Source organism: Octodon degus, unplaced genomic scaffold, assembly GCF_000260255.1.
Source record: "Octodon degus isolate 3935 unplaced genomic scaffold, OctDeg1.0 scaffold00183, whole genome shotgun sequence".
Classification (NCBI taxonomy): domain Eukaryota; kingdom Metazoa; phylum Chordata; class Mammalia; order Rodentia; family Octodontidae; genus Octodon; species Octodon degus.
Window position 1 is genome coordinate 3,848,902 of NW_004524759.1, and position 16,427 is coordinate 3,865,328.

The 16,427-nt window shown below is 42.0% G+C and overlaps 2 protein-coding genes across 6 annotated transcripts in view; both read right to left on the reverse strand.

Moving 5' to 3' along the window:
* The window catches only part of Slc9b2 (solute carrier family 9 member B2), a 45,708-nt gene extending 32,465 nt beyond the window's left edge, over positions 1–13,243 (reverse strand). For 2 of the 4 annotated variants that reach the window (XM_012517474.2, XM_023703871.1), the window contains exon 1: positions 12,397–12,943. The gene's annotated coding sequence lies outside the window, so the exon portion shown is untranslated. Of the gene's footprint in view, positions 1–12,396; positions 12,944–13,104 lie in introns of those variants that run through there. The other 2 variants (XM_023703873.1, XM_023703872.1) reach the window with 2 other exon arrangements.
* A 2,065-nt stretch (positions 13,244–15,308) lies between these two features.
* Positions 15,309–16,427, reverse strand: part of Bdh2 (3-hydroxybutyrate dehydrogenase 2) — a 17,806-nt gene continuing 16,687 nt past the window's right edge. For both annotated transcript variants that reach the window (XM_004643710.2, XM_023703849.1), the window contains one exon: positions 15,309–15,579. In XM_004643710.2, the coding sequence (XP_004643767.1) occupies positions 15,526–15,579 (54 nt within the window). In that variant the 3' untranslated portion in view covers positions 15,309–15,525. The remainder of the gene's footprint in view (positions 15,580–16,427) is intronic.

The following is a 16,427-nucleotide window of genomic DNA, read 5'->3' on the forward strand; positions in this document are numbered from 1 at the left end:
TTGGACCCAGCTGAGTATGGACTGAAACCTCCAGTAACTGTGAGCTAAATAAACCTTCCCTTCCTTCATTTTGAGTGTTGGGTATTTGTCCCAGCAATGAGAGAACAGTAACTAAGACAGCCTCTGAATACTGCTGCTCTGCAAATGAAACTCTTAGTACCAAGAAGCTGGGGGAGACCTCACAGCTAAACATAATAAATGGCAACGTTTTCTGTTGTAAAAGAAATTAAAATATATGGTATAGTACAGGGATTTTCTTTTTTTGTTTGTTTGTTTTTTGTTTTTTGTTTTGCTCCTTGAATGCCTTCAGGGCACTTTTGCATGGCTGGAGTGTTGAGGGATTTTCTTTATAAGAAATGTTATAATAAAAAATTTGGCAGTCAATAAAATGGGCATTATTCATAAAAATTAATACATCGTTCCTCAGTCGTGCTAGTGAAATGCCTTAGTTTTTCCCATTTTCATGGAAGTTTTTAAAATCCAAACACTGAACTTGTTCCTTTGTCCCAGAGCAGGTTTCAGAGAGCTGCCGCAGCTGACTCAAATGTGGTGGAAACACAGAGAAACTACATGGTTTCCATGTAACCAAGGATTATAGATTAATGAAACAGTAAAATTCAAGAATACTTGTGTAAATGAGAAAGTCTGCTCCCTTTCACATTCACATGAGAAAACTAGGCTGGCTGCTGGGCAGGGTGCCACACTCCTCTAATCCCAGATACTTTCGAGGCTGACGCAGGATGAATGCAAGTTTAAGCCCAGTCTGGATAGCTCAGCCAGACGGTGCAACAAAATAAAAAGGGCTGGACCAGTAGCTCGGCACTCAGCAGCAATAAAAACAAAAAAGAAAAAAATAAGCCAACTGCAGCCTACAGACGCTAAACAGCTTTTCTTAAAAATCATAGCCATTATCACTCACACTTAACAGCAGAACAACATGAACAGTTGTGAAATGAGATTTCCACTAAGTATCATGCTTTACCGTCTCTGCCATTTTTGCTTAAAAATCTCACTATATCCATATTCAATTGCAACTTTGAAAACACATTCCAACAGCAAATATCAATACTTTTACTTTCTACTTTGTATTATCTTCAGCTTTATTTTATATGGTAAATGCTTATAGACCTTATCAATTGGGCAAATAACAAAAATTCAGTCAAATTCTCTGTTAAGTCTCTTTACAGACAAATAGAATGTAAGTGGTTAGATTTTTCACTCTTTGCCTATATTTCTATATCATTAAGATTTTTACAAGATGTTCTTTTGCAGTTTTTTTCTTTTTTTTTGGCACAACCAGGGATTGAACTCAGGCCCTTGTGCTTGCCAGGGAAGCACTTATTCCACCGAGCCATCTCCCTGGCCCCTATTTTGCAGTTTTAAATACAGTTAAAAAGACAATCTGTATACAAAATAGTTAGGATAGGTATACAGCTGCATTCTCTTAATTCAGTGAATAGAGAGATTTGTTCTAATAGTGTTTGTGGACAGGATATCATGTCTGCATCTTGTACAATGAATACCTTTAAGACAATAATATGCAATGTATTAATTATTGAAACTGTGGTCGTAATCTGTTTTGAAACTGTCTCATTGATATTTGTTTCTCAATAAAATTATTTTTAAAAAATTAAAAAAAAAAAGACAATCTGTGCAATTCTTAGCTTTAGAGAAGAGAAAGTGATACAGATTTCCTTGGTGATAGTATTGTTCACAGATAGATTTGGTGCTTTTATTTTTGATAACATAATTACACTTTCTACAATTAAAGGTTATTTTTATTTTCCTTTTTGGCCTTCAAAGAAGATGGGGGAACTGCCTAGGATCCTCAACAGCAGTTTTCAAACACTAATCCAAAAAGCTTCCATCTACCGAAGCTTTATCTGTATACCCAACAAGTGGGACACGGAGAGGCAGAGCTGCAGCACAGACACCCACTCCCCCTTGTCCTCTGGCAGGAGGCCCATGCCTTGGAACCACTTCCATAGGCAGCCCTCCCTCCCAACACAGAGAGCTGTGGATAAAGCAGCCTTCTCTATTTCAGTTTTTTCTACTAATCTCAAGGTTTCAAGTGCTTTCTGAAGTACGTCAGAGGAAATAAAGGGCCTATCGACTTACAAATGTTCATAGGCTCTTGGTCAAGTAAAATATGCTTACTGCTATTGATTAAAGACTATTTTGGGATAGCTCGGTGGTCTAAGTGTTGGCCTGACAAACACAAGGACCTGGGTGTGGGTTTGGGCAATTCCCAGTACAGAATGTTGTGCTGCTGTGCTGGCCACCAAAAAAAAAACATGGGTATGGTAGCGCATGACTGTAATCCCAGTGCTGAGGAGGCAAAGACAGGAGGACCACTATGAGTCTGAACTGTGTAGCAAGACCCTATACTAAATAAACAAACAAATAAGTAAAAGTTTTTAAAGAAAATTCAAGAGTACTCACAGACACTAACTGGTTCTTCTTGTTACTATTGGCTAGGGTATAGTTAGGCTACCATTTAACAGGTAGACTCAGGCATTGAAAAGAACCTCGTCACGACTGTCTTAAATGTTCTATGATGGCGACACAGATCATCTCTTGCCTTTGATGTTCACCTGCTTGTGTTGTGTTGAATGTAAAGGTTCTTGGGCTCATACAGTATATCTGTGAACTAAACATACCAGTTTCTGGACTATTTTATCAACTGTGCTCGAATGCTTTTTTCCCCCCAAGAACTCTACCCAGCAGTGAGGGACTGCAATCAGGCTAAAGAGGGATTAGACTTCCCCTGTGATGAAGGATATTTTCCTGTCTGAGAATGACCTTACCTCAGAGGGATCGGTGCGTCACCACAGGCACCCAAGTTACCCAAGGAAAACAGCTGCTGTGCTATTTGGTTAATTATCTGATGATGGGTTTCAGTCTTCATGAAGGAAAACAGCATGCAATTAAGATAGGAATACAAGGAAATTATCCCAACGTAAGAAGCCAAGTGTTGTTTTTTGTTTCTTTTGTTTTTTTCCTACAAAGGGCAAGTGTATTTATTAAATATTATAATATTACTTTTGGGAATGCTAAAATCAAGATGGTAGGGACTGAAGTGCCACAAGTATGGTAGATATGACTTGCAGCCTAGCTGAACCATTGCTCAGGGGTGGATAATGGCAGGCCCCTTCCTCAGCTCGAAAGATAAAATCAGTACTGGTTAGACCAACTTCCCCAGCATTGTTCCTTGCCTCTTTGGGGTTAAGAATGATTTTTTTCTTTTTGCCAAATGATTTTTTTCTTTTTCTTTTTTCTTTTTTTTGGAATTTTTAGCAAAGCTACTGGGTCGCAGTGGGTAAATCTTTCTTGCCTCATAAGTGATAGACAAGGGCTGGTGAGATGGCTCAGTGGTCTAAAGCACCTACTTAGAACAAGCTTAGCAAAGCACAGGGACTGCGGTTCAACCCCCCAGCACCACATGCCAGCCAGCCCCGCCCCCTGGTGGGCTGAGCTGGCCACACACACACACACACACACACACACACATAAATAAATAAAATTAAAAAAAAAATAAGTGATAGACAAGAAGAAAGCTTTCCCTTCTTTTGTCCTTACACTCTATGTGTGGGGCTGGGAGCTGTGGTTTGTGTGGGAACTGTGTTTCATGGAAGTCCAGCAGCCAACAGGCACCCACAAAAGAAAAATCTAGATTAGCTAATGACAGAAAACAGCCTAGAGCCCTGACATCTGTCCCTGGGTTCCCAAATTAGCCTTTGAACTGATTACCTCCAGAGGTCTTGTGTGAGAAAGGAAATTTGTACATTTGTTTTCCTATTTAATTTTGCTAGTATATGTTTGTGATGTACACTCATTACATTCCCCTTGGGAAATCATCTTAAGAATCTGTGTATTTGAAGGGATCAGGCTGCTGTGGCAGCCAAAGCATCCTAACCAGGGCAACAGGTGACAGTGACCAAGAGCCAGGTCAGAGGGCTGGGGGCAGAGCAGGACGAGGAAGTTCTGCTGAGAGCTCTCTGGCTCCTCACCCTGTGCCAAGTCTCCGCAGGGAGAAACCACCCCAGCACTGCCTCTGTGTTGACATTTCTCAAAAACTTTCAGAAAAAAAGTGCTGAAAACAGTGTTGTTACATCAATAGCAATTAAAGAGATTATAAATAATATGTTTCCTCTCTTCCAGCCCTGGAGTGGTTATGCTATGTGAATACTCAATTGAAAAATAGTTGGCTTATAAAGATTTGACTATTTTCTAAATTTCTAGTCATGAAGTAAACAAAACTACAATAACTAAATGCTGCTACTGCTCCTACCTGGACTTCCATTTCTTGCTTTTTCTTCTAGTAAAATTCTAGTAGTCAGTCAAAATCAAATTGTAATGTCATCTTCTCAGTTAGCATTTCCTAACGTCACACAGACAAAGGACTTCTGATTTTCTGTGAGGACGCATTAAATAATTTTCTCATTAATTTAACAAACTTTTATTTCACTCTTGCTCTGTCCTGGCCCTTTTCTGGGTGATTTGGCAGAGAGGCATCTCACATCATGCCCACAGTTGAGGCAGTGATGACCAACTCTCCACAACCTCCTGGCAGGCACAGGAGCTGGCAGTCCTGTGCCTCATCTACTAGAGAACTTCACTGACTGTGTCCTGGGTGTCTATGGTGTGTGAGGCACGAAGATGAAGAGATGAGGAAGATGCAGCATCTATGTGTTCAGGCAGGGAGACTAGTCCGTGTCACTCAACAAGTTTCCTCAGCTTCCCTGGCTCTGTCGGCATCCCCTGTCTCCCTTGTATGTTTGTGTGGATGTGGCTGAGGTCTGGTCACCAGTTTGGAAACAGACAATGCGCACTATTTCTATTGCTCCTTCATTGGGACCCCACAGTCTTGGGATGGCAATGCCACACTACAAGAAGAGTTTGGGATCCTGGCTAATGGAAAGCACTTGTCTGGACCTTAAATGGTGAGAATAAGGTTTCATAGTGTGCAGCCTTACTGGGATTTGGGGTTTACCTCTTCTAGCCACTTGTGCTCTCTTGTGGGAATTCAGTGCTGATGAAAGTAGCATGGGAACAAACAGAGCAGGGAGAGAGCTGTCTGCCAGGCTGAGGGGGTGGGCGTGGGGTCACAAGACCCTGGAATTGATCCTTGAAGAGATGAGGGTTTCAGGCAGAAAAACCATGTGGGCAAAGGATATGTGTAGAAGGAAAGGCCCATGCAGAAACTCCACCATGTGTTGTAACTAGAACATACCAGTGCACAAGGTGAGCCAATAGAGGGAAACGCTGTATCTACCCTTGAGCTGTGGTCTCATGGTCACAACAGCTTGGGGAGGTACTTACACAGTGTGGACAAGCTTCATATGGGGCACAGAGATCTGGCTGTGTCCTCCAAAGCCCAAGCAAATCAGAATCCCAGTAGAGGTACCTTGCTACTCCTTAACCTTCCTTTTGTTAGGAGCAAGGCCTGTGCTAGAGCGGTGAGACCAAGGGGCTCTGGTAAGTGCAAACTTTATGTAAGACTTAGAGGGAAGAAAAGAGATATTTAAAAGATAAAAGAGATGTTTTGCTGACAAGACATATTTGATAACTTTCCAAATTATTAAAACCACTTTAGAGCTTATCATAATTGTGGTTTCCTGAGGCCTAGGACTACAGAATACTGAGAATCGTTGTACAGGTGCCCACCCAGGGAGCACCACTGCCACACATACACTGTCTCCAGGGTTTGTTTATCTACTGTCTCTTTGAGAGAGGGTCCTTCTCTGAGGTTCAAGCTGGCCTTGAACTCATAGAGATCCTCTTCCTTCATGGCCCCAGGTTTTAGATAAAAAGATTTGAGGGCTAGGGAGATAGCTCAGTAGAAGAAGCACTTGCTTGGCAAGCGCAAGGTGCTGAGTTCAATCCCCGGTTCCAGAAAAAAAAAAAAATCAAGATTTGAGTCTTTTTTCCCAGAGGAAAAATGTCCTACCAGTGAGTTGTTTTTTTTTTTTTTTTTTTTTTTTTCCCAGTGACATTTTTGTACTTACCAAAAAAAAAAACCCGGATTAGTAGTTGGTCATAAACCACATATTGCAGAATCTTTTATTAAAGTATTCTGTAAATGTTTGTTTGTTTTTAGTCTTGATATTTTTGAGATAGGATCTCACTATATAGCTCAACCTGGCCTTAATCTTGCTATGCAGCCTGGGGTAGCCTCAAATCTGCAGTACTCCTCCTGCCTCTACCTACAGGTCTGTGACATCATGCCTGGCTTTTTTTTTTTTTTTCCAAATAGGGCCTATGTAGTTCAGGCTGCCCTTGAACTCACTACGGAGTGAAGTTTGGCCTCAAACTCATGGTGATCCTCCTGATCCAGCCTCAGCACTGCTGGGATTAAGGGAATGGCCCCAGATTTAATGCCCCATCTTTGCTTCCCATATAAAGAATGTAAGGAAAACTAAGAAAAAAACCCAGCAGAGACTGGCAGCAAAACATAGCCTCTGGGACCTGGATTCCAGACACCTAGGAAATGAGTGAAGAAAAAAGAAGTTGATCCCAAGGAATCAAGAACAAGCTACCCAGAAAACAAAAAGCTACAGAGAAAATGGAGAAACTGAAAACAAATGCAAAGAAAAGAACGGAGCAGCTGGGAACACTAACCCTGGATTCCTGGGAGGAGTTCCTGTCTCTGTAGGCACAGGGAAGCTCAGAGGGGTACAGGCCCCATGGAGAAGCAACAGACCAGTTGTGCAAGCCCCATGAAAAACCCATGGATATTATAAACTGCAAAAATGCCATAGGGTTTTGCCCTGAAAGTCACTCTATCCACATGACAGACTAGAATGGAGAAGAAATCCAGTGCAGCACCAGTCACATTTGAGAATGTTTACTGGGGAGCCATGTGGGGAAGGGGTTGTTTACAGCTGAGCCACTACAGTGGAAGCCAGAACAACTGCAGTTCAGGGTTTCTGGATCCCATAGGACAGGGACTGGGAAGGAGAAGGCCACAAGAGAGGAACAGAGAGGGTACAGGATAGAGATAGACTCCCTGAGAAGTTGAAGCTCACAGCAGGAAGGATGTAAGGGTTGTGTCCTCTGAGTGTGAGAAGCCAGGATAGTCAAGTGTGGTTTTCAGAGGGCTAGATCTCTCAGAGTGCTGGCATTAAGTTCAACAAACAGCCTCAGCCTCCTACACCCTGCTCCTTACATCCAACACAGAGCTCAGAGGCTCTTTGCTTTTGCTTTGCCCTGCTTACCAACACAAGCAGGGATACACCTCAGTTTGGATGACTGCCACAGCCTGGGGTGTGTGGACAGAGGGGCTTCTGAAGCAGGAGGAGTGTCTCACAAACCCACAGGCCATAAAGCTAGGTGGAAAAAGTCATGACTTTGAGTACACAGAGGAACAAAGACACTGGGAGTGGCTGGAGTGAATATGGTTCTAGGGTGGGTACTATTGACCAACCATACTAGCAGGACTCAGCAGGCAGGCAAGGACTCAGCGCTCACACACAAAAAGGTGAGCATGGAAAGGAAATAGGACATAGTAGCGACTTACTATCCTCTCCCATATCTGGTGGATTCCAGTACTGTTGGGTGATGGGGCAACTATACTGCACTTTCCCCTCCCCAAATTAGCAGAGGTGGTTGGATCTTGGAACTATAGTGAACCACGCCTAGAGCATATAGCTAGAAAGCAAAGACTAATGAAATCTCCATGCTAGTAACAAAATCCATTTTAATCAACAGTCAACCATTAGAAAGTGTGTGTGCACATGCACAGACCCCAAAAGAAACATGAGAAAACAAGACAATAAAATTGCCTCTGAAAACTCTCAAATCCCCAAAGCTGATCTGTGGGGCACTAATGGGGAGAACAGCAAGAATTCAAGCACCTGAATTATATGAAGTGATAACAGAAGAAGCAAACAACAGATCAACAAGGTGCTGGCAAGCTCAGAGATAATATAACTAAAGAGCAAAGCAGGAAATACCACAGTGCAGAATTTGTAGTCGTATTACAAAGCTACAGTAAAAAGAATAGTATGGTGCTAACACAAAAACAGATGTGAGGATCAGTGGAGCAGAATAGAGGATGCCAAAACTGACCTTTGAGAAAGGAACCAAAAGATATGCACTAGAGGAAAGGAAAGATAGCATCTCAGGCAAATGATGCTAGGGAAACTGGCTACTTACATGCAGAAGTTTGAATCGAGGCTCATATCTCTCACCATATATAAAACTGAAAATCATTGTGGATCAAAAATCAAAAAGTTAAATAGAAACAATCTGTTGGAGGATAAAGTAAGTAAAACTCTAAAGCACATAGGTGTAGGCAAGGACTTTTTGAACAGAAGCCCAGTTGCTGAAGAAATAACACCAAGAATCAACAAATGGGACCATGTCAAATTGAAAAGCTTCAAAACAACAAAGGAAAAAAAAAAAAAAAAAGAAACAGTAAAGAAAAAAATCTACAGAAGGGAAAAAAGTTTGTTGGCTACTTCTCAGACAGAAGACTAATATTTAGAATTAATAAAGGACTAAAAAAATTAGATCCCGCAAAGAAAAGATTCAATAAATACTAGGCAACTGAAATGAACAGTTACTTCTCAGAAGTACAAATGGCTAATGCAAACATGAAAAAATGCTCAACATCTCTGGCCATTAGAGAAATGCAAATTAAGACAATATAGAGGGGCTGGCGAGATAGGTTAGCGGTCTAAAGCACCTGTCTACACAAGCTTAGGCAGGAGGAAGGGACGGAGGTTCAATTCCCAGCACCACATGCTGTGGGGCCAAAAAAAAAAAAAAAAAAAGACAATATTGAGATTTTTTTTTTTAAATCTTTTTGAGACAGGGTTTCACTATGCAGTTCAAGTTGGCCTTGAATTCACTTTGTAGCACAAGCTGGCCTCAAACTTTCAGTGATCCTCCTGCTTTAGGCTACCAAGTACGAGGATTACAGGCCTGTACTACCACACCCTGCTGTGGGATTCCATCTTACTCAAGAATGAATGCCTATCATCAAGGAATCAAATAATATTAGATACTAGCAAGGTTGAAGAGAAGGAATCTAGCATTGCAGGTGGGAATGAAAACTAGTACAATCATCATGGAAATCAGTATGGAGATGTCTCAAGAAATTAAAATGCGATAGTCTATTCAAACCAAGTAAGTATCTTCCCAAAAGAGTAAATACCACCTGGAGAGAAAAAATTCTCTCAGGCTTTCACAGACAGCAAATTGGTCAAGCAATGGCTGTACTCATCCACATGGCTGACAAAGGATCTACGAAGTGCGTTACAGGGTTACAGGATAAATCCTGAGGGTCCTTATCAGATACAAAAGTTACATTTCTTGTTATATAGGTCTCGCTTTATTCTGGTCTTAACCATCAAGCAGAAAAGTATAAAAATGAGGTATATAAACTAAAGCCAATATGCTGAGCTGTGAAAGGCTCAAGTCAACAACTTCTGTGGATAACCCACTACTATTGTGGACTGCTGGACTCTGTTGGATTGTTTTGCTGAATTCACACTCCTATAATATTTAGATGCCAATGGAATACCCATCTCTGACAGGACTAAACAAAAAAGGGGATACAAAGGAAGGACCATTTTGTGTCTGTATATGCAGAATAGTTAGGATAGATATACAGGTACTTTCGCTTGATTCAATGAGAAGAAAGATTTGTACTAACAGTGTTTGGATAGAATATCCTGTCTGCATCTTGTTCTATGAATAACCACTAAGAAGATAACAATGTATGATGTATTAATTATTGAAATTGTCCTATTAATCAGTTTTGAAACTGTCTCATTGGTATGGGTTTCTCAATAAAATAAAAAATATGAAAACATTCTAAAAAAAAAAAAAGAATTAAAAGTATCACGGTACTCTGATGTGGGAAAACCCATATTTATAGCGACACAGTTTGTAATAGCCAAATCTTGGAAACAGCCCAAATGCCTATGAACTGGTGAATGGATAAAAAATGTGTTTTTATACACAGCAGTACTACTCTGCCACAAAATAATAATCTTGAGGTATTTCTTGAGACCACAGTTTTAAGTGAAGTAAATTAAATACATGTCAATAAAAAAGTAAATACATCATACAGCGGTGATACATGCACTCCGTGCTTATAGCAGCACAGTGCATAACAGGTAAACCAAGAAAGTGGCCTGTATGTCCATCTACAGAAGAATGGGTGGACAGCAAAAACTCAACATTTAAAAAGATGTGCTACAACTCTGCCGTAAAATTGAGTCATGTGTGAGAAAATGGGTATGACTTGAGAAAATAATGTTAAATGAAATAAGCTTAAATATGAATGAGTTCTCATATGAGAAATAAAGAGCAGAATAAAAGATGGATAACAGAAAACAGAAAGATATGTAGAACTTTTCCAAATGGGAAGGGGACCAAGAGATGGAGGGAAGGGAGAAGATGGAGATCTGAAAAGAATTAAGATGTATCATGTTCATATATCAACTACCCACAAGGAATGTAAATGTTATATACCACAAATACGGGCCAAAAAAGGTTTTAAAAAACAGCTCTAAATATTAAAACAGAAACACGAAATCTAATGGAAGAAAAATAAGTAGAAATCTTGAAGACAGGGGTAGGCAGAGACTTCATGAACAAAACTAAACAGACTACACAGGAAACACTACAAAGATTCATCAAATGAGATATCGTCTCATTAAAAAGCTTTTTCACAACAAAAGAAATCACCAACAGAGTAAAAAGACAATCCACAGTTTGGGAAAAAATTTTGGCCAGTTGGCCAGAATGGAAGAAAAATCAGACCTTCCAATTCAAAGACCCAATCCAACAATAGACATATAAGATGAATACACACTTCTCAGATAAACAAATACAAACAGCAAATAAATATATAAAAACTGTTCAACATTATTAGTTACCTGAGAGATGTAAATTAAAACAACACTGAGGTTCTGTCTCCCCCCAGAAAGAATGACTATCATCAAGAAATCAACCAAATTTGATTCCTTGGTGTGCTGTGCCAGCCCTGCCCACAGGGCGCGCTGAGACATGGGCATGGTAGCCTGTAATTCCAGTGCTTGGGAGGCTGAAAACAGAAGGATTACCATGAATCCGATCTGTGTAGTGAGACCCGGTAGACCCTGTACTAAATACACTAAAAAAAAAAAAAAAAAAAAAAGAAAGAAAGAAACCAACCAAAAAAAGAAAAAAAAAAAAAAATCAACCAATAACAAATGCTGGAGGGGCTGTGGCAAAAAAGAACCCTTCTCCACTGCCCATGGGAGAGTAGACTGGTGCAACTACTGTGGAAATCAATATAGAGATTCCTCAAAAAACTAAATTTAGAGATCCCTTTTGACCCAGGTGTTTTCCTCCTGGATATTTTTTTCAGAAGAAATGAAAATATACCACAGTGGTTTATGGGCACCCATGTTTATGGCACCACAATTTGTCATTGCTAAATCTTGGAAACAACCCAAATGTCCATGAACCAAGGAATGGACAAAAGATGTGGTCTTCTTATACAATGGAGTACTAGCCATAAAAAAAGATAAACTTGAGACTTTTATAGGTAAATGGATGCAAGTGGAGACCATACTCATACATGAAATACATCAGCCTCATACAAGTAAACATCATATAGTCTCCCTAGTGTGAGAAACTAAAAGAGTAAATAAGGACCAAATTGTAGCATAGACATTGTGAAATGGGAAGAAACTGTTCAGAAAGAATGAGGAACTAGAGTGGGAGAAAGGAGAAAAGAAGGAAGAAAAAGGAAAAAATACAAGATAGTTATATCACTAGTTTCTCTTAGTTCATTGAGGAACTTTTTTTTTTTTTTTTTTTTGGTGGAACCAGGGATTGAACTCAGGTCCTTGTGCTTGCCAAGGAAGCATTTATTCCACTGAGCCATCTCCCCACCCCTTCTTAGTTCACTGAGAAGAAAGATTTGTGCTAATATCATTTGGAGACTTTTTCATGCCTTATCTTGTACTCTGAATATATGCACTATATTAAGCATTGCTACTCTATTATTTGTTTTGAAAAATTTCCCCATAAAATAAAAAAAAATTTTCTTACACCTGACACAGCTGAGCCACAGGATCGCAGAAAATACACCCTCACTACACTGGTGCCCCAGGAGTGGGTCACACTCTGTACACACTGTCTCCAGGCTTTGCAGAGGACAACTGTAGGCGCTTTAATCCGCTGAGCTATTTGGCCAGCCCTACACTTTTTCAATAGAGCTGCCCATCTTATGAACTGTAGACCTGCTTCACACTGTGCTTGTGGAGGGAAGGATTTCAGAGATCTAGCCTCTGTTACCAGAGTTCTTAACTCCTGACACTGGCTCCTCCTGGGTCGTCCCTGCCATTGGGACACAGCTGAAATTAGAAGGCAGACACCTCGGCCTGACCTTACCTTGGAGACCTTCTCCAAGCCACCTACTTGGGCCCCAATTTTACATCCAGACCTCTAGTCACAAGGAAGTGCAGAAAGCCGCCGGAGGAGGGGGTTCTCAATTCCGCTTCACTCCTACAGACCCTGGCACGGAGGATCTGAGACGTCCTGGCTCGTAGTCCGTGGGGCTGGCGTCCTGAAGAAATTCGGGTGCTGGACACACACGCGGGACTGGGCCTTCTCGGGGAGCCCCTAGGTGTCGGCGCGGTGGACGCTGATCATCGATCTGCTCGGTTCTGCTCTCCTTTAAGGAAGAAACCACGAGCATTCGCACTCGCAGTCCTGTGTCCCTGAAGCTAGATTTCACTCCTTACTGCGGGAAACCGAACTCCAGGGAGAACCCGGCAGAGCAGCACGCTCCGGAGGTCCCATGCCCGGCGTAGCCCCGCACCGCAGACGCAGCCCGGCTGCCCAGCGCCACCGCCCCGGGCGAGAAAGCTTCCTTTCTGAAGCCGCCCGGCAGTGGGAGGTACGCGCCCCTGCAGCGCGCCCCCACGAGCATCCCTGCACACACCCATGCCCCACGCGCGCGCGCGCACACGCCGCGCGTGCCCCTACGCCCACGCCGCGCGCGCCCACGCAGCCACGCGTGCGCACACGGCGTCCGCCTCCTCTGCAGCGGTCCGCAGGCCCAGGCGCGCGCAGCTACAAGGGCTTCCCGTCACTCACCAGTTGCGCCCCTTTGCTGACCTCGTGGAGCTCAGAGCTGGACCACAATCCCGCAGGGAGCCGGCCGTGCGGACGCAGAGCCGTTAGTTCATGCCCCGGGGCAGGTCTGGTCGGGTGAGGTGGGCTCCCCGCGGCGTCAGCGCCCCGGGTTGCCGCGGGGGGGTGGGGCGTCTGTGTCCCGGCCTCCCAACCCTATCTTCCCATGGGCGCCGCCCACGCAGGTCCGGATCGGGTGCTAGACGGCGCCACTGTCTTGGAACAACTGTTATGTCTTCTTCAGTACGTGCTCTTTGGCTTATAGCTTTGGATGTTAATCTATCCCAGAGGAGGGATTCTTTTCCACAGTGCTCACATGTTTGCGGCTTCCTTCCCTTCCTATTTACCTTCCAATGTGTAAATGTGGAAGTGTATGTGGTATGTGACTGTGTGGGTGCGCGCCCCTTACCTGTGTCACTCTTTGGAGCAGGCGCCCTCGCCAGGGGTCTCTGGTCCTCCTGCTAAGCAGGCCAGGTTCTGTAGACCCACCCCAGCTCTGAAATGACTGCTTTCCTGAGCCACAGGCTTCCACTCTGAAGCCTACAGAAACTTGTAGTCATACCAGCTTCCTCTTAGCTCAGCATTAAAATAATTTTTCCTTTTTCTTTCAGTCATAAGATATTAATGGATGCAGCACCTGATTTAACATGAGTTTGGAAATCATGGAATTTGGGGACTAGTTTATTTTTATTACTTGTAATGTTTCTAATGCTCTAAGGTTCTGTGTAGATTGGTTCTGGACATCTGTGGACCTGAAAATAATTTTGGAGAATTCGTTGTATATTTATTTGAATTCATTCATGTATAACTATTCAAAGTATTTCATGATAGTCTTACAGGCATGAGGCACCCAAAGAGACCCAGGTCATTTAGCCCAACTACCTAATTTTACACACTAGGAGAAGGAAATCCAAGACAAGTTGGGGGACCTGGTGAAGGCCCTCCACCAAGCCATCCACCATCTAGTTGTGAAGTGCCTGGCCCAGAGCCTGAGAGCAGATCTTACAATCAATGGGATCATCAGCAAGGCTCTCAAAATATTCTTTGCTCTACATTTTAATATCACATTTCCCAACTGCAGAATGCTCTTTCTTCTGTACTAAATGTTCTCCTGTCCTAGTCCATTTCAAAAGTTTCAGGAATGAAAGTTCTAGATGAAAAACCCAAGAAGAACCTGCTTATTAACTGAGTAGTTATATGGGCACACCATTTGGTTTTGTCAGGAGGCAAAAATAAAGCCCTAAGACTAAAATTAAAAAGGAAAATGTCTCCCATTATAGATTTAGTATCCATATCATTAAAGCTTTTTCTTGAAATTTCATTTTCTGTTAGATATTTGAGTAATTTTTTTTGGTGCCTATTTCCAAATTTGGTGTCCTATTTTCTGTTATCCTAGAGTTTGTGAAACAAATCTGTACTTAATAGGAAAAAAAATCTCTCAAACTGAACACATAGGCATCTGGGTAACTATTTGTTTCTTGGGCCCATACTAAATATAATCGCTTACTTTAATAAATATTAGTTAGCTGAAGAAAATTGCACTTAACATGTGATAACATCCATCATGTAAAAATATTTTTCTCTTACATAACAGATGAAAAACATAGTTCTGAATCTAATCTTCTTTCATTGCTATTGAAACCAGACTCCTTCCTACCTCTGGTGTTCATTTATGATGGTCTAAAAATTTGAAATTAGGCTCCACGTGCAGTTTAGGTCAATGCAGAATTGCACAGAAACACTTAGTAGTTGGAAGAAAGAAGGAAACAAACTAATTTTTTCCTTTAAAAATCTCTTCAATATTACTTTAATTTCATATGTTTCTGTAGACTAAATGTTTCTACCCCAAATTCACATATTGAGACCCTCACCTCCTGGGAGGGAGGACTTGGGGCAGGGCAGGACCCTGGGCAGGACCCTCCTGAGCAGGACCCATGTCTTCAAAAAGACACAGAGTGCTTCTGTCACTTCTCTTGCTCTGGAAGCCACAGTGGGTGACCACCACACACCCAGAATGTCATCAGACGTGGACCGCCCTGCAGTGATCTTAGGTTCCCAGCCTCCACACTGTCTAAACCGGGCAGTGCTTTGTAATTTTTGCAGTAGCCTGGACTAACAAGTCAGATGTTTACAGATTGAAGTTTATTTTTAAAAAACAATTCTTGTGCAACAATTTTAATATTTTTTTATTTGATTTACTGAGCATGATTTCAGGAGAGAGTCCGAAGAGATGAATGTCTTTAATGACTCAGACTCTGAACATCACTATGAGGGCTTGTTTTCAGGGATGTCATATGCAGGAGCGAGAACCCTAAGGGTTTTCTTCACACCCAGGTGCTCAGTGGTGAGGAGGAAGGGCCTGCCTTCTTGTAGGGGCATCTGGGGTTACAAGCTCCAGCCTCCGTCGATGACCATCGGGTGGCCGGTCACATAGGCTGACTGCAGGGATGAATGCAAGGAGACAGTCAACCAGATGGGATCCAGGCTGTGTGGCTTTCGTCAGTCCATGACTGGGGTAGCTGGACCACCGACTCTCACCCTAACACTGTACTTACACACTGAGTTTGGGAGAACCCAAACTAAATTTCAGATGCTTTGGGAATGCTGTATGTCCTTGTGATCTGAAGATAAATGGCCACTGGCTGGCAGCCGGGCACATGGCACATTCTGTGCTGGGTCAGTTAGGTCACAGTTTTCAGAATCATAAAATGAGAGTGGTGAACTATCACCATTCCCCAAACTAAGATAATATACAGTCCAGAACAGCACATTTTCACTTCCTGCCAAACTTTAGGCCACTGATAAACTCTTCAATATGTCAGTAACAAAACAGCCATGACAGCGACCCAGTGTTTTTTAAAAGCAGTGTGCAGTTAATTGATCAATATACAAAGGTAATTCCAGGAGCAAAAGTACATGAAGCATGTTCTAAAAATTTACTTCAGCAATAATTATAATCATCTCAGAAATAATATTCTGTACTATGCTCATAAAACAAAACAAAACAAATGTATCTAAAATGACAGGATCCTAAAAATAATTACAGGCTTCTCATAAAATGTTTCATTTTGCAAAGAACTAAAGCTGAAGCCATCCTTGCAGAAGATAAAAAATGTTTTAACTAAAATGGACAATATACTCTGTAATTTGAATCCTTAGTTTTAATTTGATCTAGAATTTGAAACAGTGGAAGGAGCACAGGAAAGATATGGTGGGGCGAGAGAGATGGCTCAGTAGAATAAGCACTTTCCTGGCAAGCACAAGGGCTTGAGTTCAATCCCCAGTTC